At 52.4% G+C, this 21,831-nt stretch overlaps 1 protein-coding gene across 1 annotated transcript in view; it reads right to left on the bottom strand.

Moving 5' to 3' along the window:
- CAPN9 (calpain 9) overlaps positions 1-12,687 on the bottom strand; it is a 40,683-nt gene extending 27,996 nt beyond the window's left edge. Inside the window, exons 1-4 of the mRNA XM_090263526.1 lie at positions 12,378-12,687; positions 5,867-5,936; positions 4,875-4,993; positions 2,749-2,882 (exon numbers count right to left, since the gene is read on the bottom strand). Of these exons, the coding sequence (XP_090119652.1) occupies positions 2,749-2,882; positions 4,875-4,993; positions 5,867-5,936; positions 12,378-12,590 (536 nt within the window). The 5' untranslated portion in view covers positions 12,591-12,687. The remainder of the gene's footprint in view (positions 1-2,748; positions 2,883-4,874; positions 4,994-5,866; positions 5,937-12,377) is intronic.
- Between the last annotated feature and the right edge of the window lie 9,144 nt (positions 12,688-21,831).

Raw genomic sequence — 21,831 nt, 5'->3', positions numbered from 1 at the left:
GGGCGGTGTGGAACGAGGATGGGAAGCAGGGACCCGAGTTCGCTGGGAGCTTCTAAGGAAGACAAGACATCCTGGGCGCTCCGTGAGGACACAGTGTGGTGTGGTGCTGAAGAGCATGGGCTCTGGTCCCTGGCTGACCGCAGGTTCAAATCCCAGTTCCACCCCTTACAAGCGGAATCATCTTGGGCCAACTCAGTTCCCTAATTTACAAAACAAGGTGATGGCTGGACTCTCCCTCCTAGAGCTACTGTGAGGTTGAAATGAGTCTCTCTCTCTCTCTCTCTCTCTTCTCACAGGGAACAGGGCCTGACCAGGAAGTGTCAGTTGTGTGTAGACAGAGTTGCGGGCCTTTCTTTGCCTTTTGGTTTCATGGACGCCATTCATTTCCTTTCTCTCCTCCCGCTTCAATGAGCTGTTCTCACAGATGTGTAACCCAGCCAGGTGTTGTCACAGTCTGCAGTTCACCCTGGGATCCCTCATCCTCCTAGATGAGTTGTTCTGTGCTGTCGAGTTCTGTGGGTTTATGAACGCATGGTGTCATGTACTCGCCATTTCAGTACCACGCAGAGTGGTGTCACTGCCCAGAAGAAATCCCTGGGGCTCCACCTGTTCACCTCTCCCTCCCCCTAACTCCTGGCAACCACTGATCTTACTTTCTCCCCTGTTTTGCCTTTTTCAGAACATCATATAGTTGGACTCCTACAGTAGGTAGCCTTTTCAGTTGTCTTCTTTCACTTAGTAAATATGCATTTAAGATTCATACTTGTGCCCTGGCTGGTGTAGCTCAGTGCATTAAGCACCAGCCTGTGAACCAAAGGGTTGCCAGTTTGATTCCCAGTCAGGGCACCTGCCTGGGTGGAGGGCCAGGTCCCCAGTTGGGGGCACGAGAGAGGCAACCACACATTGATGTTTCTCTCCCTTTCTCCTTCCCTTCCCCTCTCTCTAAAAATAAATAAATACAATCTAAAAAAATTCATACATCTTTTCATGGCTTGATAGTTCATTTCTTTTTATCACTGAATAGTATTTCATTGTCTGGATGGACCACAGTTTGTTTACCCATTTGTTTACTGAAGGGCCCCTTGGTGACTTCCAGTTCTGGGCAAGTGTGAATAAAGTTGCCATGAATGTCTGTGTGAAGGTTTTCGTGTGGACATAAGGTCTATACCTAACTCATTTGCCAAGGGGTGCAGTTGCTGGATCATTTGGTAAGGCTATATTTAGTTTTGAAAGTCATGGCCAAATTGTCTTCCAAGACGGCGGGACCATTCTGCATTCTCCCCAGCAATGAATGCGGGCTCCTGGTACTCCACATCCTTGTCCGCAATTGGTGCTGCAGGTGTGTTGTGACGTTTCATTGTTGTTTTAATTTGCAGTTTCCTAACGATGTTGAGCATTTTCCCGTGTTCTTGTTTGCCACCTGTCCATCAATTTGGGTGAAGCATCCTTCCAACCATTTTTGGCCACTTTTAATGACCAAAAAATAAACATAGATTTTTTTCTGCAGGAAATCTATTCTTTCTCTCTGAAGGAAAGCCTTACCCTTCACATCCCATTGAATCCCACCAGCTGGAGTCCCTGGCCCCAGCCTTTCCCACAACTGATTTCCTGTGTTGGGCTCTCTAAGAAGGAAGCAGGGCCCCATCCAGCCCCAGGGAGCACAGGGACAGCTTTTGAAGAGGATCCCATTGAAGTCCCCTAATGGGGGGACTCCCCAAGGGGAAGAGCCAAAGCTGGGGTCCCCCCACTGTGGCTGGAAGGAGTGCGCCTTTGCCCATCTCGAGACTGTCCAGTGGCACAGAGGATGTCCACAGAGCCAGATAAGACAGGACAGCCAAGGGAGCCCCTTTGGTTCTTCTTTGATGCCTTAAATTCTGTCCTGTTGATTTCAGGGTTAGCCGAACTCCAGTTAGTTGAACCTCATTTTATTTTTGCCACTGTATGGTCCACCTGGAGGCAGAAGCAGGGCCCGCCTTCCTGGTTCCTGTCTCTGAAGACAGGATTCCCAGGGCTCGAACATCCCGGCTGAGCTTGCGAGCCCCCAGCCCCGCTGCCCTCTGAGCATGGAACCCAGGCTGCTCTCGCTAGGGCTGGAGATGAGGCCAAGAATGGGTGTTTCAATTCCACGTTTATGAGGCACCTAGACTCATCAGATCCAGAGACAGGAAGTAGAAGGGGGGTGCCAGGCCTGGGGTGGGGGATGGAGCGTTAGCAGGTAATGGGTGCAGACTTTCAGCTTTGCTGCCTGAGACCCTCCTGGAAATACACAGCCATGATGGTTGCATAGCAGTGTGAGTCCGCTTAACACCACTGAACTGTGCACTTCGAAATGGTGCACATGGTAAATTTTACCACAATTTTTTTAATTGAAAGAAAGCATTCTGAAAGGAAAATAATTTGATGTCTACCCACGTGGTTAACAGCCCAGATGTTGGCGGGGAGCCTGGAGGACCAGGTGTTCCCTGCACATGGCACTTCCCTCTGCTCACCTCCCAGCTCTTCCCGAGGCCAGACTGGGACCCAGGGAGAGAGAGGGAACACGGGTCACCACTGAGCACAAGGCTGGGCATCCTGAGGTCACAGCAGGAAAATCGCTCCTTTCCCGCCTCAGACCCCGAAGAAGCCCCAAGTAGGTGGATCCCACGGAGCCACACCTGTGAGCCCCGAGTTCGGTACAAACTGCAGGAAAGGGCCCTGGGCATGGACGGCGCTCTGGACTGGGGACCTGCGCGGGCGGGCAGCACTCACTTGGCGTAGGCTTTCTCCAGCAAGGCGCTCCAGAACTCATTGTGGTCGGCGGAGTGGAGGAAGATCAAGCGGTCCCTGAAGGTGGGCAGTCGGTCATCGACCACCACGTCCAGCCACTCACTGTGCTGCCAGAACTGTAGCCACAGGCAGAGATGGAAATTAGGGGGGCGGCGGAGTCACACGGCAGGTCCAGCCCCATTTGCAAATGCTCATCACTTTGCTTTTCCTCCGTTGGACCCAACTGCCCTGATGGTCCTGGGGGCATCACACGTGGGCTCCGTGATGGGGCCCCAGACTCAGTGAGACCCTCTGACCCCACCCCTGGCACTGGCTCAAAGACGTGGTGTGGACCCGTCACCGCCAGGGGAAGCGGGACAGCGCCGCACTTGGGCACTGCACAGCGCCCGGATGGACCCTCCTCTCTCCCCTCCCCACCTCGGACCCTACACTGGGCAGGTTTGGGCTGCACCAGGTAGCCCACTCTGCTCCTCCCTCCCACCCACACTCAGGCTGTCTCAGCTGTCCCGTCACCTTGCATTCCCTCCTTGCTCAGAGGTGGAGCCTGTTATTTTGGCCATTCACATTCAGAGAGAGACTGTCGTGAGACAGGTGGATGCTCATGCCTGGTGCAGATGTGAGGGGAGCGCACATACATGTGTCCTTACATGCCCCCCCATGTATGCATATGCTTTTATATACACATGCATCTGTGCATGTGTGAGGGTGTGTTCATGTGTTTGCACAAGTGCGTGTGCATGTGGGTGTGTTCTTTCTCATTCAGTTGGCCTGAGAGCATCTTAGTAAGAAGAGAAAGTTGAGGGAGGAGGCAGCGCATTTATGTGGGGCTGGGCTGGGGTGTCCGGAGCTTTTCCACGTCAGTGATTAAACCCAATCAGGCAGTACTGGGCCAGGTCCTGGCCTAGGCTGTGTGTGTTTTGAGGTCTATTGCTCCAGGCTCTTAGTGACAGGCCCCAAGTTGTATGTCAGGGAGAGTGTGGTGTGGGCTCCCCCTTGGGGGCTTCACCCTCCCAACATATGTTATCTTGGGGGCACTTGAGACTTCGAGTTCCTCAGAGGTACTGTAGGGCAGGCCTGGCCTCAGACCTTCCTGATGTAGGAGCAGGGTTGGGGGAGCTCAGGGCAGGCCTTGCAGGGGACAGCTGGCTCAGAGAGCCTCAGGGGATGGTGGCAAGATGGCCCTACAAGCCCACAGGGCTCTGCTGGCCTCCTAAACCCACGCACCTGGGCTGTGGCTGAGGACAGTGAGGCCCAAGGAGGGGGGTGGATGGAGGATTGTCACGAGACTTCGGCATGTGACTGACAGGCCCCCAACAGGGCAGCCCCCACTGCTGAGACAGGCTGGCCCTCATGAACCTGGTGGCCTGAGGGAGAAAGGGGCAGGGCCAGGGCAGGAGTGAGTGTTTGCCGATGCCCAAATGCCACCTCCTTCATGGTCTCCCTTTTAACTCAGCGAGAACCGCACAAGGTAGGTGTAACCTCTTGTTCTCCCAGATAGCGTGGGACGGCCCAGTTCACTAGGAACCGCCAGAGGTCACTGTGACGTTAGTGGAAGGACACGTTTCACTGTCTGGTCGGACCTGGGGTGGAGCACAGAGTAGATGAAAGTGGGGAGGGGAGAAAGCAGGGCACAAGCAGGGCAGGCCTCGCCCAGCATGGCTCTGTCCTCTGCAGGGTCCCAGCAGATGGTGTCTCTGTGCTTCTCTCAGTTCTGATGTTTTAAGCTCACGCATGTCCCCAAATCTATATTTCTTCAATAAGGAGACTCAGTTTATGAGAAAATCCAGTTGTAAGACGTACAATAAATAGTTTTAGGCCACTTATGCTTAAGCACATGGATTTCCCAATATCAGAACCCGTACCATGTGGACCTCCAGACTGGCCAGATGCCACCGCCGGCTTTGCTGCCAGCTTGCCGAGAGGATTTGACTCAGGGTGCCCGCACTGTTCACCCAGGGCATGCGGAGGTCATCCATGACAGAGTGCTATTTGGGATGCCACCGTCACCCAGGAAGGATGGCTTCCCTTTGGGGTTGCCCAGCAGCTAAAGATGTCCCTGGCATCGCGCTGGACCCCGAGAGGCAAGCCCACGGCCAGGCCCCACTTACCTGGAAGTGGAATACCCCGGCATAGCCGGGGCCGAAGCTCTGGCCCTGCGGGACGACTCTCGCCAGCGCCTTCTCGTTAAGCGTGAGGGACGCAATGGCGGCCAACAGCCAGCAGTCACCTGCACAACGGAAGGCAGGGATTATGGCTTCCGTTGCTCATTCACAGCAAATGGGAAAACTCTTCGGTGGGTGATGTGGGGCGATCTGGATGTGGCCGCATCTCCCACGCACTAAGAGAACAGGCAGAACACCAGCAAGCCCGTCTGCCCTCCCCTCTGCCTCTCTTCCCTGTTCTCCTGCCCAGGGCACCATAAACAGCTGTCCCAGTCGTGGCCATGTTTTGGGACATCTGCCTCGGGTTTCAGACATATGTTCCTTAAGCATCAGCTCTGTGATGTCCCAGGGGCATCCCTCCTGAGGACCAATGCTCAGACTTAGTGTCATTGTGGCCGGGGGGCAGGCATATCATCCCCGCAGCCCAGGCAGGTCTGCAGCACTGGGACGCCTCAAAGATAGCCCTTGTGGTGCCTGGAGACACCTATGCCTGTCCCCAATCCAGATCAGTTACAGATCATGGTAGCTATGGGATCCTTTGCTTTCAAGTTATTGTGGATTTTCAAGATTTGTTGATGAATAATGTACTGATTTCTTCAGTTGTGTCTTCACGTTAACACACAATTAGAGAAAAACTCAAAAATGAGTCGGATTTTAGACCGTATTTTGCGTGTGTTGTTCCAGATCCCTGCACGGGGCTATGTGCCCAGCACCACAGATGCAGCCACCCCCAGGGAACGAGCGTCACTGGGCTCCAATCCCAGGAGCAGCTGGGTGGTGGGGGGAGGGAGGGCAGGAGGTGGTAGCAGTGCGGGTCCCCAGCCCCACGGGCCCGGTGCTGCTCTTGCTGCAGTGACAGCTCAGAGGCCCAGTCCCTCTGGCCCCTGCAGGACAGTCTGTCCAGCCTGTCACCACCTGCTCCATCAGCTCACACTTACCAAGCTCCCCCTGGCAGATGTCAGTCCTGGTGGCCCCTCCAAGAATGAACTCTGGGTCTTTCACGATTTCCTGGAAGAGTGAGATCATCATTAATGAGAGGCCACCACGCGACGTGCCAGCATGAGCGGTCAGCCTCGGGGTCTCTCCTTTCTCGGAGCAGAGGCCTGCTTTCTGGTATAGGATTTTCTTTCCTGGGGGGTGGGGGAGGGCATGAGGAGGTGAAAGGTGGCTGTAGCTCTGTCTCCCTCAATCCTGGGCCTTCTTCAGTAGATCACACCCCTGGGGAGAGGTCCTGCCTCCTGAACCCCTCAGCTCAGTCCTCTGGCTGAAGCAGGATGTCACCAGGCCCTGAGGATTCCCAAGGCCACTAAAGGCCTCAGGCCAGGTATCAGAGCCCCGGGTTCAAATCCCTGCTCCCCACTCATGTGCCTCTGAGGGCACCAAACTCACATCAAAGTGAGTCATGCACACACCACAGCCTGGTGCCCGTGATTAAGCACAAGTTCCCACTCAGGCTACACAGCTTCCTCCTTGTTCAGAATGTGCATTTAGGTATCATTTTTCAATATATCTATACTATAGTGACAGATATGTGCATGTATCTCTCATCTAATTTTGCCAAAGCAGATTAGATACATTTTATTATATATTACACACAATCATATCTATTATATGTGTATAATAAAATTATTTGGCCCTGGCTGTTGTGGCTCAGTGGATTAAGTGCTAGCTGTAAACCAAAGGGTCGCCTGTTCAATTCCCAGTCAGTGCACATGTGAGCCAGGTCCCCAGTTGGAAGTGCGTTAGAGGCAACCACACATTGATGTTTCTCTCCATCTCTTTCTCCCTCCCTTCCCCTCTCTCTAAAAATGAATTTAAAAAATCTTAAAAAAATCATTTGTATATATAAATATATAGATAATATAGAGGGGTAAGTATAAAACATTAACACAAAAGCATTTAAAAGCAATTATACAAAATTGACACATTCTCTCCATTGTTCGGAGGCCTCAGGCTCCATTCCTGCCGTGGACTACCTCGAAGAACAAGAGAGAGTCCCTGCCAAGTGACTGGCGATCAGGCCCAAAGCCGACGAACAGACATGTAGGTTCCGGAGTGCTGAGCACCAGGTGAGAGAAGGATAGGGTGGGATGGGGCTGGTTTAGCCAGAGCAGTCAGGGAGGGCCTCTCGGGGAGGCGGACAGCTGTGCAGGGAGTCCCGTGACGGTCCAAGGGGAGGATGTCTGGCCATGGACGGTGCCCAGTCATTTCAACTAGATCTGAATGCCGGGTGAGGAAGGACTTTCCTACCCGTTTCTAGAAACTGGAGACGGAAACTATCCCTCCCCCCACCCCCCCACCCCCCAGTGGCTGGGCAACGCTTGGGGCGGGGGGGCTCCGTGCCCTGAGCAGCCTTCCTCAAGCTCAGCCACCGTGGTCTGGGCCCAGAGAGCCAGCAGGAGGTAGTGAGTTCTCCGAAGGAGGGGCCTCCCAAGGACCGAGAGCTTCAGGGTAAAATGATGCCCTCTTTGCAGCCTGCAGGGTGTGCAGCCACGGAGGGTGGGCCCCCAGGGCAGCTGTCTGTGGAGGGAGCGCTGTGTGGGGCTGCTGGTTTTTCAGGAGTCCAGTGGACTCAGTCAGGAGGGTTTGTGAGGACCGCTGGCGCGCAGGGCACTATGGAGCCAGGCCCGGCAGGGGTCCCACGACACCCTGCACGCAACCCCTTGCCTTCCAGCCCTCAGCACCAGGGACCTCAGGGTCCTGTTATTAAACCACCCTGGTCTCCAACACCATGGGAAGGGTGGCAGGCCAGGAGGCAGCTCCTCCATGCAGGCTTCCTGGCTTGCCTGTGCAGAGCTCTCTTGCCCATGCAGTGCGGCGAGGTGGTGCTCTCTTCTCCTTGGCCTCAGCTCCCAGGGGTGCTGCAGAGGCTTAGGACTGGCTCACAGGGAAGGTGCGAAGCAGAAAGGTATGAGGCCACCTAGCACCTCCAGGCTCTGTCCTCCTCTGTACAGAATCTGTACTGGAGCCTCTGCCTCCAAGGGCACCCGGGGGTCCCCACAGCCCTCCCTGCATGGCCCAGCCCCACTCCAGGGCCCAAACAGGCAATGCTCACACTGCCCCAGCTTCTCATCCCTGAAGTGGATGTAAAATGGGCTCTGAGGCTGGCTGATGCTCGCCCTGCAGCCTGCGCCAGACGCTGAGCCTCCCAGAGGATGGGCTGTGGGCGTGGAGGCCCCTTCTTCCCCGTCGCTGTCCTCCCCTCCTTGCCTTCTGCGGGCCCGGCCCGGCCACCTGTTCCTGCAGCTGTCACCGCCTCCCAGCTCCCATCTCGCAGTGGGTTGTTTTTATTCAGGAGAGATTTATCAGATTGCATCAAACTGTGGAGTGATGGAGGAAAATACGAAAGGAGAGAACTGGAAATTCTCACCAAGTGAACACAAACGATCCATCAGGTATAAACTGGTGAGGTCCTGATGTGTGAGAGACGCCCCTGTCTGCCCAGGGTTTGTGTGATACGGTGCACCTGCGTGCTGGTCAGGGGCATTCTGTGCATGTGTGTGCTGAGGGGTGGCCGTGCTGTGGTGGCGGTTACACATCCAAGTGCAAAACATGTGACTTGCGCAGGCATGTGGTGTACATTACCCACATGTGTGTCCCATGATGTTTCATGTGTACCCAGACCTTGCATACATGTGTGGGGTCCAGAGGAATGTCTGATCATGTGAAATGCTGTTTGGGAGCTTGAGGACAGGGGTCACCTGACACTACAGCCTTGTGGCAGGGAGATGAGGGGATGAAGGGGCCTGGACAAACCTGAAGGGAACCCAGCCTGTAGCTTGGGCACCCAGGAGGGAGGCGGTGCTCTTGGAGGACTGAGGACCCAGTATTCCGGTCCTGAAATATTGGCTTTCAGGGCATGTTCTGTTCACATTGGGCAGCATCAAGGGCTCAGCCCAGCACACAGACTTCTGTCTAAGTAATTTCTTTAAAAAGGGAAAAGTCACATTTCTAACATGGCAGAGAGGCTGGCCTCTGCTGTTGATAGCTGTGTGCTGATCCGCATGTCCTGGAGCTGTAGAAGGGACTCAGGAGTGTCTCAGGGCAGCCGACAGTCTCTGTGGGGCGAGTCCCTGTGCAGGGAGGCCATGGCCATGTGCCATGGTGCACACCGGAGCCTGGCAGGGGCCTAGGGGAGCAGGGCGGTGCTTTCAGGGACCAGGTGTCCAGGGTTGAGACTGAGAAGTAGGGGACAGGGCTGCATGGAAGAAAGCAGATAGTTTCAGGCAGACAGGGAGTCAGGGAGAAAACTGAGGCCGAGACACTGGTGAACTGAGGAAGTCAGTCTGCTGGCCCAGGAAGGCAGGCCGTGGGCCAACTGCCCTTCACCCACATGGCTACTGGCATGCTCATCAGGCCGGGAGACCCCTCATCAGGCTGGGAGGCCCCCATCAGGCTGGGAGACACCTGTCCCAGACCAGCTCACTCAGACCCACAGCAGGTCCCAGAGGCCCGGTGCAGACCACACCCACGGGGATGATCTCACCTTTTCCCCCAGTCGGGACTGTCACCCCCTCTTACGGCAGGCCTGGGACATCCATTGCAGTGACTCCTTGCCCTGTGATGTTTCCTTGACTTTTCTGATTGTGGCTGCTCTTGCATGCCACTCCCCTGTTCCCAAGCACAGCTGTGTTTGACAAGAAGGTGGTGTTGTGGCAGGCACCCTGCCCCCCGTCTCACTGGGCAGCTCACAGTTGCTGCTAGAATGTGCGCTGCAGACGTGCTGAGCAGAAGTGCAGACGGCACTCCAGCCACTGGCCTTGCGGGGACGATGGAAGCTGCCCATTGCCCTGCTATCTCCTGTGCCCCCAAACCAGGGATCTGGAGCTCTGTCCTGCAAATGGAACCTCAGTCCCCGCCCCACACCTTGTCCCGGAGTCTCCAGAAGTCTGTAAGATATATGCAAAGCCCCAGCCTCCCCCACTCCCACCTCCCAAATAGGAAACAGAGCTGTGGGTCTGGGAAAGAGCTGTGTTCGCTGAGCTCTGATCTCAGAGAAATTCCAGTTTTGGCCAAGAAAAGGTGAACTGCAGGCTGCAGGGTGCAAGGATGGGGCCCTCCTGGACTGGAAGAGGCTGGGGTTGGTTCACTGATGCAGGCCGGCCTAACACTCCACCACTGAGCACGCTGAGGGACCCTCCCAGTTCCACGGTGGCCATGAGCTTGGATGACACCTTCAGAGGCCACAGCACCACCCATGGGTCCTTCTGCCCCTTCCCTTCCATGGGTGTTGATGCTAAGAGCACCCCTGAAAAAGTGATCAGCGTCCCACAGTCTAATTTTGTCTGGGGTCAGAGAGAAGCCCCTCTAGCTGTAAGAGGTGTTGCTGTCTGGTGGGCACAGGTGGCGTTTTCGGCCTCAAAGGACAGAGGCCGAGGGCAGGGACGGGCTGCCCAGGTGGGGCTCTCCCCCGTCCCCAGCTCTGCCACAGTCACGCTGTGCTTTCGGGGCACTGAGGCACCCCCACTCCATGAGGAAGCAGGGTGTTAGTGAGCGCAGTAGCCGGCACCTCTGACACCGCCATGTCCCAGTCCTACGTGGCATTAGCCTCCAGGCCCTGGCCTCTTCTCCAGTAGACTAGAGACATAATAACGCCCCGTTCTCAGGGTGGTTTGGATTAAGTGAGGTAGTGCTGGTCAACAGCAAATGCTGCCCGGGCCATAGTGACTACTGGCTGTTGCCATAGTAACTGTTTGTTGGCTGTTACCATCGTTTCGAATGGGCCAGATGGTGCATGCAGCTGAGGGCCCAGTGGGGTCTGGGACAAAGGAGCTTCTGCTCACAGAACATGACTCGACGGCAGTACGCAGGCAGCTGCACAGACTCTTACATTAAAACAGCATCGGTGCTCAAACAGAGACCACCAGCGTGCTCGGGGTGCGGGCGGGCCACTGAGCAGGAGACCAAGTTTCCCAGCAGAGAAGGGCCTCCCAAGCCAACGGAGCATGTGGGCCAGAGCAGGCGGGGACTCTGTGAGAGCGACCATGAGGATGGGGCTTGGACTGAGGGCGGCAAGGGGCAGGGGGAGCCCCGCCTTATTCCCAGACCATGCTGAACCCCCTGAGGGCACTGAGTAGGGGCCACGAGCCCTGGAGGCAGGGAGACCAGTTAGGAGGGGAGGAAGCTACTGGAATTTCTCAGAAGGAAGGCTTAGCCATCCCAAGATAGCCTTGGCAGACATAGGGAAACACTAGAGAACCAGAAGCAGCTTACATGTGCACCAGGACAGGATGGCACACAGGTGAGTGCATGCACACACATGCACATGCACACAGCCACACACATGTGCATGCACACAATGCATACACACATGCACATACACACACAGAGCTTCCAACAGGAAATAGCAATAAAGAGCTTACATCCATCGATAGCTGTGTGTACTTGGGGCTGGGCCCTGAGCACCCACAGGTTTTGTGTAAAATGCTGACATTATTTGAATCTGGGAGATTGGGAGGAGGTAGACATGTTAAACACGGGCCTCTCATACATAAGATGAGACTCGGAGCTGATGATGAAGACGATGATGATGATGGCACCAGTAAGAGTAATAGGATAACAGCTGTCATGTACTGAAACTGTCTGTGTGCTGGACCTTGGACCCACATTGGTCATTACTGGCCACTCGACAGGTGAGGAGACTGAGGCTCGGGGCACGTAAGTCACAGGACACAGTAGTGATAGGGCGGGGCCACACGCAGTCTCCCCTTTCAGTCCAGCCCTCTGCTGTCACCTGTCCCCACAGGAACAGCCCCCAGGCCGGTACCCACCCAGAGGGAGTGAGAGCCAGTGTGCCAGGCAGAGGCTGGGCCCTGACTAAGCCGGCATGGCAGGCAAATATTGACTCCTCATCCCAGGCACCAGCAGGCACCCCTGGGCCTCCAGACTGGTGGGTGGGGCGGCATGGTACGGCTCCCTCCCGGGAAGGGGGCTTGTGGTTCGGGGAGAGACCCCTGCTTCCTGGCATGCCCTCTGCCACACCTGTACTGAGCACCTGCCGAGTGAGTGTCCACGCCACGGAGCACGCAGGTGAAGCATGGCCAGATGCCACCCAGCACTTGTGTGGGTCACTTCAGCATCAGCACCCACTGGCAGAGTGGCTCTGAAGGGTCTCCCACCATCTCTACAGGTGCCCTGGAGGTAGCTGTGACCCAGGCTTCCTCACTGCCTCCTCACAAGACCCTCTGTGACTCTGGTCCTGCTTCGGGGGGACTCAGAGAGCTGGGGTTGGGGGGCAGACAAACGCCCTGGGTATTACCCCCCACACCCCCCACTCGCTGGTGTGTGTCCCCTGCATGCCATTCCTGCCCTCAAGCTGCACAGAAGCCTCCCAGTGGCCTCCACAGGTGTGCCCAGGTTAGGTGTGAGCAGCGCCCCCTCCAGCCCCTCCTCTCCTTGCTGCCCTCTCCCCAGGGCCACGCCCCCACCACCCCGCCTCGCTGCACTCACCCCTGGCCGCTTCCACACAAAGGGGATCTGGGGCCGCTCGCTGTAGAAGAGAGAGGCGCTGTTGGCTGGGAAGTCGGCATCCTCAAACAGGGTGCCCTTCTGCACGCACTCCTGCCGCAGCTGCTCGAAGCTTTGGCCTGAGGAGTGGGTGCTGCGGGCGTCCCTGGGGGCCGGGTGCCCCTGGGGCCCTGGCGCCCGGTAGAGGTAAGGCATGGCTGCTCCCCGGCCAGCGGGCTCAGGTTGGCGATGCGTGGGAAGGAGCAAGATGCGAGTGCCAGTCAAGAAGGAATGGCTCGGGCACCTGGGCTGAGCGGCGCTTGGGCTCTACCTATCTGCCCCAGAGCCTCCCTGTCTGTCGAGATGGGACACACCCTGAAGGCAAACTGTGGGGAGAGCCCCGTGCCCTCCCCGGCTCCTGCAGACCCACGGGGAGCTGCGAGGCTGGGCCCGTCCCCAGCAGAGGCAGAGCCAGCAGGAGAGAGAATTGATTTCCCAGAAAAGAGAGCAAGAACCCCCCTGGTCCAGGGGGGGCAGCCAGGGCCAGCTTTGCGCTGGGGAGGGTGCACGTCTTAAATCAGAGAACAGCGGTTTGGTAGCTGGAAGGGAGCTTAATAACAGTATCTATTACAGGGACAGCGCTCCTGTGGCTGTCCCGTTTTGATTTAGAGGAAGGGTCGGCAAACTTCTTCTGTAAAGAGCCAGGTAGCAAGTCTGTTCGGCTTTGTGGACGTTATGGTCTGTGTTGCCACCGCTCAGCTGTCTGCTGGTGGGGTCAGGCGGCCCCAGGTGCCATGCACACAAATGCTGTGTCCATAGGGCCAGATTGGGTCTGGCCACAGCTTGGTGACTCTGACCGCTGATGATGCGGGTGACGTGATGGCCCCTGGGTCTGTGATGCCAGGTTGTTAATCCACTCTAGGAGACAGCACCGTGGCCCCAAAGTCAGTGAGAGAGGGTCCCCACCCAGGGGTGGGTGAGCAGGAGCCTTCAGAGAGGTCTTTGTCACTTGTTTAAGGAGGGGGCCCCGCAGGCCAGCAGTGAGGTTGTCAACCTCTCAGACAGGATGGCAGGAGGTCCCGGGACCCCAAGCACCCTGCGCTCTGTGAGCAGCTCTCTGAGGATGTGCGTTATGGATGATCTATCTGATTACCCATCCTCCCCTCCAGCGTGCCTCTGGCTCTGGTCTTTGTTAAGATGATAAGCGCAGTCAATTATTTAAGGGATTTTAAGTTAAAGTCATTTCTGGAAGCAGTGGAAAGTACTTTAGGGTTTCCCACCTTGGGGACCCACAGAGTTTGGCCCTGACATAGAGGTGGTTTATATACATAAATTGTGGTAAAATACACATAACATAGAATTTATCATCTTAATTTTTAAGTGTAGCCTTCAGCGGCATTAAGTACATTCGCAATGTTGTACAATCATCATCAACATCCATTTTCAAAACTCTTTGTCTTTTCAAACTGAAACTCTGTTCTTATTAAACAGTAACCCCCATTCCCTCTCCCTGGCCCATTCTACCTTCTGTCTCTTAAAGCTGACTCCTCTAGGGACCTCCTATAAATGGGATCATGTAGTATCTGTCCTTCTGTGACCGGCTTATTTCACTCAGCAGAATGTCCTCAACATCCACCCATGTTGGAGCCTGTGTCAGAACTAACTTCCTTTTTTAAAAAAGTATCTTAAAAAATATTTTATTCATTCATTTTTATAGAGAGGGGGAGGGAGGGAGAAAAAGGGAGAGAAACATTGATGTGAGAGAGAAGCCTGGATCAGTTGCGTCCCGTGGGTTTCCCTACCGGGGAGCGAACCCACACCATTATGGTGCACGGGACGATGCTCCAACCAGCTGAATGAGCCGGCCAGGGCTGAAGCATTTTATTTTTAATTTGAATTTGTCCTTCTAGGGCCCACTGAGATGTCGAGACACAACCTGGGAGCACAAAGGAGCAGTCACAGCTGGAGATGATTTGGGCACCATTAGGCTCCTATGGATAAAAGGGGAGAGAGAGAGAGAGGGAGGGAGGGAGAGAGAGAGGAGCAGAGGCCAGAGGGCTGTGGGGAAGCCCAGAGAGGCAGGTGGTGAGGAAACAGCGCCAGGCAGAGGCGCAGGCAGGCTCCAGGTCAGCATGGAGGGTCAGGCTGCCTTTGCATTTCTGTTGGCTCTTAGCCTGGACCAATGAGCTCCTCGGGTACCCAACCTACTGGAAGGAGACCCATCACCAACCAGCAGACCTTCCGGGAGTGACCTCAGCTCGTGTTGGTGCCCAGGGCTCTGCTCCAAACGCTCACGTCCTCAGCACAGCTGCGAGAAAGGGGTTTTCTCCTGGGGATTGCAGGGAACATGAAAACGGGCAAGCTATGTTTCCTGGCCTCGATCACAGAGAATATGATGCATAAATAAGGCCTGCACTGACGGAGACAGGGGTGCAAACAGCACCCGCTGCCTCTGAAGACAGGAGGCTGAGTGAGATGACTGGCCATGGGGGTTCCTTGGAGCTTTATGATCCTTTCAGTTGGAAGAATATACATGGATGAGTTTTGATTGATTATGAAACAGGGCTGTTTGGAAAGGACGCTTGAAGACACGTTCACCCATCAGACTCCCGACGGCTGACTAAGAGGTCGATCAAGCTAAATGTTATTGTTTTTTTGAAATGTTGTCAATGCAAACCAAGCAGTGCCCTCTCCCACTTTGGCTAGTAGAGTCACATTTAAGGTCAAGTCCTTATGTCCAGTTAATCTGACTATTTCCCATTGAACTACTGCCCATTGAACAATTTCCCATCGACTAGCTGGTTACCCTCTTGGTTAAGATGAGCAAAGTGACAGTTGCAAATACTTCTCACACAGATGTTCAGGCAGCAGGAGTCGTTCAGCCCTGGGCACGGTGCCTGGCAGGGGGCTCCGGTGGTGACCGAGGAGCCCCGACCTCAACTCCAGTGCGTGGCTGGCTCGGCTGGCAGCCTTTCCCGGCCTCCCTGCCGCAGCCTGAGGACCCTCTCCTCCTTGTTTGCAGCAGGAAGGCACTCACTAATCTCTCCTGCCTCTAAATTTCTTCGCAATGTTTTCCGTAGGAGAAGAACAGATCGTTGAATAAATATTTTGTTTTCTGGAGCTTGGATTTTGCAATAGATAGCACCTTGGGCCCCCTAGGACAGCAGTTCTATCATCACAGCTTCAGAGCTTCCGTGGAAAAAGGCTGACAACATTTTCCATTGGGACGGCCACCCTTATCTAAGCTTCCTTACTAAAGGGCGAGCGGAACTGTCCTCTGTGGACTTTTCCCAGCTACGAGCGCAAGAGCAAACACGGAGTTCGGCCTCTGCGGCCGAGGTGTAAACGCGAGAGTCGGAACGGAGAAGTAGATTTGGAAACTGTACTTTCTGTGTCTGATTTACTGACACAGAAACAGCACCCGGGCCCGTCCAGGGTCATCCCTGGACTAGGAAAAAACCCATAAAACAATCTGGGGACACCTGAGAAGGTGCCATTTTATTTTATTTTTATTTATTATTATTTGTATTTGTATTGTTTTTAACCCTCACCCAAGGAGGATATGTTTATTGATTTTAGAGAGAGAGGAAGGGAAAGAAAGAAAGAGAGAAAGGGGAACATTCATGTGAGAGAGAAACATTGGTTGGCTGCCTCCCTCACCAGGAATTGAAAACGCAACCTAGGCTTGTGCCCTAAGCAGGAATTGAACCCGCAACCCTTTGTAGTATGGGATGCTCCAACCAACTGAGCCACCCTGTCAGGGTGAGAATGTGCCATTTTAAAAAAGAATACTATGTTTCAGATTTACATGACTACTGATGAATTTTCATTGAAAAAGTATTTTCTGGAATAAAATTCATTAAATCAACTTAATTTCTTGATCAATTTCTATGTAGTAAAATTAAATCATTTTTACTTTTCTGAAAGTTAATTGTTGAAACATTTTCCATTTTTAGAAGTTCTTTTCATCAGGATAAATTCTTCCACTTGACATTTATAACGAAGAGCTGATTCATCAATTAGTTTTTGTTCGCATCAAATGTTCCTGATTAGAGCTCCTGACACTGACAGTTTTTTTTCCCCCCCAATAGTTAGATCAAAAATTTTATTTTTTCTTTCTTTTTTATGCCCTATAGTCAAGTCCAATGTTCCAGGCTTAAATTTTGCAGATCTAAATTTTGCCAAAAGTACTTTTAAAAATCAAGTTTCAGTCAGTGACAAAGTTTGTAATGGACAGTTGTGGCCATTGTCTAGATAGGAGGTGTGGGCTATTTCCACCTGTTATATTCTTTATGGATCAGAGAAAATAGATCTAATTTTTAGTGGGTCATTGTGCTCAGAGCTCCTGGGATAGTTGTCTCTTCATGTAGGAACCAAATAATAAAATTATACTGAAATAAGTGCTATAAATACAACAGATGTCCTCAAAGCCAACTTTTAGATAAAAGGACAATATACAAGTTTAGCTTTATTGCCTCTCTCATTGGCAGAATAGATAAAAGGGTCAGCAAGAGCTTTTCTTAGAAAGGGCCAGGTGGTAGCATGCAGATCGCGTGTTCTCCATTGCAACTACTCAGCTCTGCTGTTGGAGTCTGAAAACAACCAGACTGTATGCAAACTAGTGAGTGTGGCTGTGTTCCAATAAAACTTTATTTACACAGATGGTGGTCCAGATTTAGCCCATGGGCTGCAGTTTGCCAATCCCTGGAACAGATGAATGCTCATTGTGCTATTTGTTTTGTAGAAGATTCCTTTACTGACCAGAATTGGCCATCGACTATAAATACAGAGCTTCTGGGATGCATGTTACCGTATATGATTTGTTTTACACGTTTTTCAAGATCACAGCTGTTATTAAAAGCCCTGCGCACCAGCAATGTGTCTATCACCAGGGTCATGCTCAGTTTTCTTAGAGGAACTCAACACCCTGCAGACTTCAGTTAAGAACCATAAAACCTCCTGGGAATGCATAAAGGGGGGCAAGGTAACCTATTTTCATCCTATTGAAAATTGAAGCGGAACCATCGCCCAGAGCCTCTTCACAGGATTAATTATGGGTGGAGCATAGCAACTAATAACAAAGGGTGGTACTCACCTGGTTGCATCAGAGAAGGAAAACTCTGATTCCAAAAAACCTCCGCTGCCTTGCGGCATACCTCTTCAGGGGAAAGGCTAAGGGAGTAAACCCCGACAGAAAATCCGGAGCCGGAGTCCCTAAGGCGGTTTGACGTTGTAGTCAACACCGGCAACTCCTGCGGCGCACCTGAAGCCAAGCTGTATTGACTCCGTCTTTCCCTTGGATCCTTCAGCTGCGAAGAGAGGGGGGGTCTGCTGCATGGGCAACAGCAGACCCTCCATATCACCCTGCCCAGGCTCTGTAGCTTCAGCTTCACTGGAGAGGACACTCCAGTGTCATCGCAAGATGTCGATTCAACATGGGAGGAGACAGATACCGTGTCACTCCCGAGTCAGACTGCACAGCCATTCTCGGCGGTGCAGATAGACTCTTAAGAAGCTACACCATAGTCTCTCGAGACGGACGGCTGCCGGTACTCACCTGGTTGCACACTGAAGGCTTAGAGCCATGGACTTAACTGGGAAATCATTAAGCTTCATCCTTTGATTACTCAAAAACAAAACCAACTAAAATAAGTGTAAAACGGGAAATCCATTACATTGAGGCTGACATTTGACAGGAAATAGACTGTACTCAATGAAATTGCATTTTTGAAGAATGCTCTCCTGGTCTCTGAGTGGGAATAAAAGTTGTATTATTTTGGGATGTTTTCAGTGGCACATAACTGTCTGAAAATGTTACTAATTGTGCTCAAAACGAATAAAGGTCCAGAGATATGCAGTTTGCTGGTACTAGTTCTGATGCCAATCAAAAGTCCAGTTTTTAAAAAAATTATTCTGCTTGATCATTCATCGTCTCATGCTTACAAAGTGGCTGCTCTATCTCCAGACATCGCATCAAGAACACGTGGAGTGTGAGCCATTGATTCTTTATAAAAGGAAAGCAAAAGCACTCTGAGAACCCTCAACAGATTTCTGTTTAGGTCTCATTGGCCAGAACCAGCTGACTTGATCACTAATGGTTACAGAGGGGGTTAGGAAAGTGAGTATTGATTTACTCAATTTCTATGTGGTCTTGGACAAAGGGGAAAAGTATAGGGAGAGATGAGGGGTCAGCATCCAACAGTGTTTGGTATAAAAGTTTATCATCATTCATTATAAGAACCTGAAATTGAATTCCCTAATCCTACCACCTAATGTTGAAATTGATACAAACACACACATCACTTCTTATTTGTACAACTGTAATCAGTGACCCAGGAAATTCATTCGTTTGGCTATAACTTCTGAAACATGCTTGAATCATAAAACTTCCCAGAACTTTGTTATTTCAAATCACCATCCCCTCCCGCCCATGGTTTTGCTTTGTCTGAATCGGCAGCCATACGTTCCTTAGGCAAAGGCCATGTACAGCAGTCTGCAGGGCTCTGCCCAGGGCATCTGTGATGTTTAAAAGGGCTAGGTGGGGGCAGCAGATTCTTCCTAGTGACATGGGGAAGCTGGGGCTTTTTTGTTTTATTTACCAGGAGGCTAAAGCCCAGGTGAGCCAGCTGAGAGTCCTTTTTATTAGAAAGCAATGGGCCCTGGGCAGGTGGCTCAGTTGGTTGGAGCATCCTGCTGTACACCAAAAGGCTGCATGCAGGTTCAATCCCTGGTCAGGGCATGTATGGGCGGCAATTGATCGATATTTCTCTCTCACATCGCTGTTTCTGTCTCTCAAATCAATAAACATATCCTCAGTGAGGATTAAAAAAAGAAAGACATTAACTTTTTTTAAGGAGCCCATTTTACAAATGGAGAACCTCCAGGGCCTGTTCCAGCTCTCCGGGCACATATGAGCAGTGATGAGGACTTCGAAGTGGTGGAAAGTGTCCTTGTCATAAACAGAAAAACGTACAAGTAGGACAGCGAGCTCCTCCTGTTCCCTGGTTCCAGTAAGTGATGTTTTGTGGTCACATGACCCGCAGGCACGTTCATGGGCAAACAGTTCTGATCCAGGCAGAAAGCAGTGCCCCGTGAGATGAGTTTTGTGTCAGAAGCAAAACTAGACACCTGGTTGCTATGTTTACCTCTTGTTCTTCCCTTCCCTCATCCTAGCTGGTTCCAAGTCGGATTGCGTCACGTACATAAATAGAGCTTCTCCTACTCTCCTGGTTTGTCTTTGTTTTGCTTTAGAGTAAGAGTTTGTGTGTGTTTGTGTGTGTTTGTGCGTGACTTCCTGGCGGTCAGGAGATGAGGAAGCAGGTTCTGGCTCAGACTGAGCCTTGTCTCAGTAACCACAGAGCAGACTTGGCCTCCTCGAAGGACACCCCTGACCTATACGTCACCGCGGCTCAAGTCTGCCGGCTGCCCTGGATGGCTCCTGGGTCTAGTTCTGAGCACGACTACTTGATTTCTGTAGCCAGCACTTACTCCTCACTCTACAGTCTTTATCCAGTTAAACTGCCCCAACTGCCCAGGGTGGGATGAACACACAAGAGGTAGCACCCATTGGAATAAAAATTGTCCTAAATCTGAAGGAGGTGAAAGTCTGTGGCCTCTCTGAGTGGCTACTCTTTCAGGAATAATTTACATTCTTGATAACATGCCCTAACAATCTTCTGATTTATCCTAATGAGCTTAAAAGCCTCAGATAGAAAATCCTCCCAGCTGATGGTCGGCCTTGGAAATTGAATAAGGGCTTTTCACCTCCCAAAATGTTGAAGAAGACATCTTTAAAAAAAAATTATTTGTTTGTTTGTTTGTTTATTTTTAGAGAGAGAGAGGAGAAAGAGAGGGAGAGAAACATCACTGTGTGGTTGCCTCTTACTCGCGCCCCCAACTGGGGACCTGACCTGCAACCTAGTCACGTGCCCTGACTGGGAATCGAACCAGCGCCACTTGGTTCGCAGGCTGACGCTCAATCCACTGAGCCACAGCAGCCAGGGCTGAAGAAGACATCTTTATTGTGTCCCACCTAATGATGATTATTTCCTTATTTTTCCCCAACACCATGTCATTGCAAGAGGGCCATTTCTGTGTTTGCTTAGAGCCTCTCCCACCTGAGGTCCATTTGAATGAACTCTGACCTGCGTTGTAATCCCTGAGAAGCTGTTTTCAAATATACTACAGGATGTGCAAGGGTGTGACAGGGACTCTCAGGGCGGAGGGCACTGAAACAGGAGGTGACTTACTGGAGGACACGGGTCAGAGGGCACAGATAATGGACCAGGCAGAGGTGGCCTGAGTCCCTGGGTCCAGCGTGGAGGGTCGGGGGGTGGGGATGGCAGAGGCTGGAGGGTGGAGGAGAGCCTTTGAGCTGAGGGCCCGAGGACAACAAGAGCCAGCTCGCCCAGCGCAGCCAGGAGTGGTCTGGGAGTGACCCGGGACCTGGGACCTGGGACCCGGGGAGCCACAGGTCCTGAGTAGGATGGGTAGAAGGGGTCAGGCCCAGGGAAAGCCGGGAGGACAGAGGAGGGAGCTAGCAATATGGTGGCAAATCCCCTTCAGTCAATGTGGAGGAAGAGCCTGGGAGCCCAAACAGCCAGGCCAGCCACCCCGGGGAGGCGAGCGCTGTTTCCACAGAAGTGACTCTGTGGGGCGGGTAACACTCGTCAATGTGCCAGTTCACCAGGCCCCCACCACACACAGCACACACACCACACACACACACACCATACACCACCACACACACACCACACAGCCACACATACACACACCACACCTCACACTGCACACACATCACACATACACAGCCACACACTGTACACACCACACATAACACACGCTATACACACACCTCACACACACATATCACACACCACAGACACACCACCCCCACGGACACACACACACATGTTCACATACCCCAGACTACACTCTTCTTGAGGGCTCATAACCCTTCACATCTCGCAGACACACTCTGTGAACTGTTTATTTATAATTTATTTATTTTTATTAAAAATTTTTTTTGTTGCAAGAGTAAACAGTCAATGTGAGAGAAAAAAATCTGAAAAATACATAAGAAAATAAAAGTCCTGCATACTCAGATATTTACTGTCACAAACTTTTATTTTAGTATATTTTCTTCCTATCTCCTTTCTGTGTGAGTGTGTGAGTGTGTGTAAATGTGTGTAGCCATGTTGTGGATGTGTGAGTGTGTATAGGTGTGTGTGTAAAGATGTGTGCGAGTGTGTATACAGGTGTGTATCATGCACAGATGTGTGTGTGTAGAAGTGTGTGAATGTGTGTATAGGTGAGTGAGTGTGGTTGTGTGTGAATTGTGTAGAAGTGTGTAAGTGTGTGTAGATGTGTGGAGTCACCATTTTTCGTCTGGGTGACATTGAGCAAATGGCTGAACCTCTCAGGGCCTTGGCTTTCTCTCCCTCGGTGAGTGCAGTTA

The sequence above is a fragment of the Furipterus horrens genome, unplaced genomic scaffold (assembly GCF_987537825.1).
Source record: "Furipterus horrens unplaced genomic scaffold, mFurHor1.1.pri manual_scaffold_15, whole genome shotgun sequence".
Taxonomy (NCBI): domain Eukaryota; kingdom Metazoa; phylum Chordata; class Mammalia; order Chiroptera; family Furipteridae; genus Furipterus; species Furipterus horrens.
Note: the sequence above shows the minus strand (reverse complement) of the source record. Positions and strands in the feature narration are given on the sequence as shown.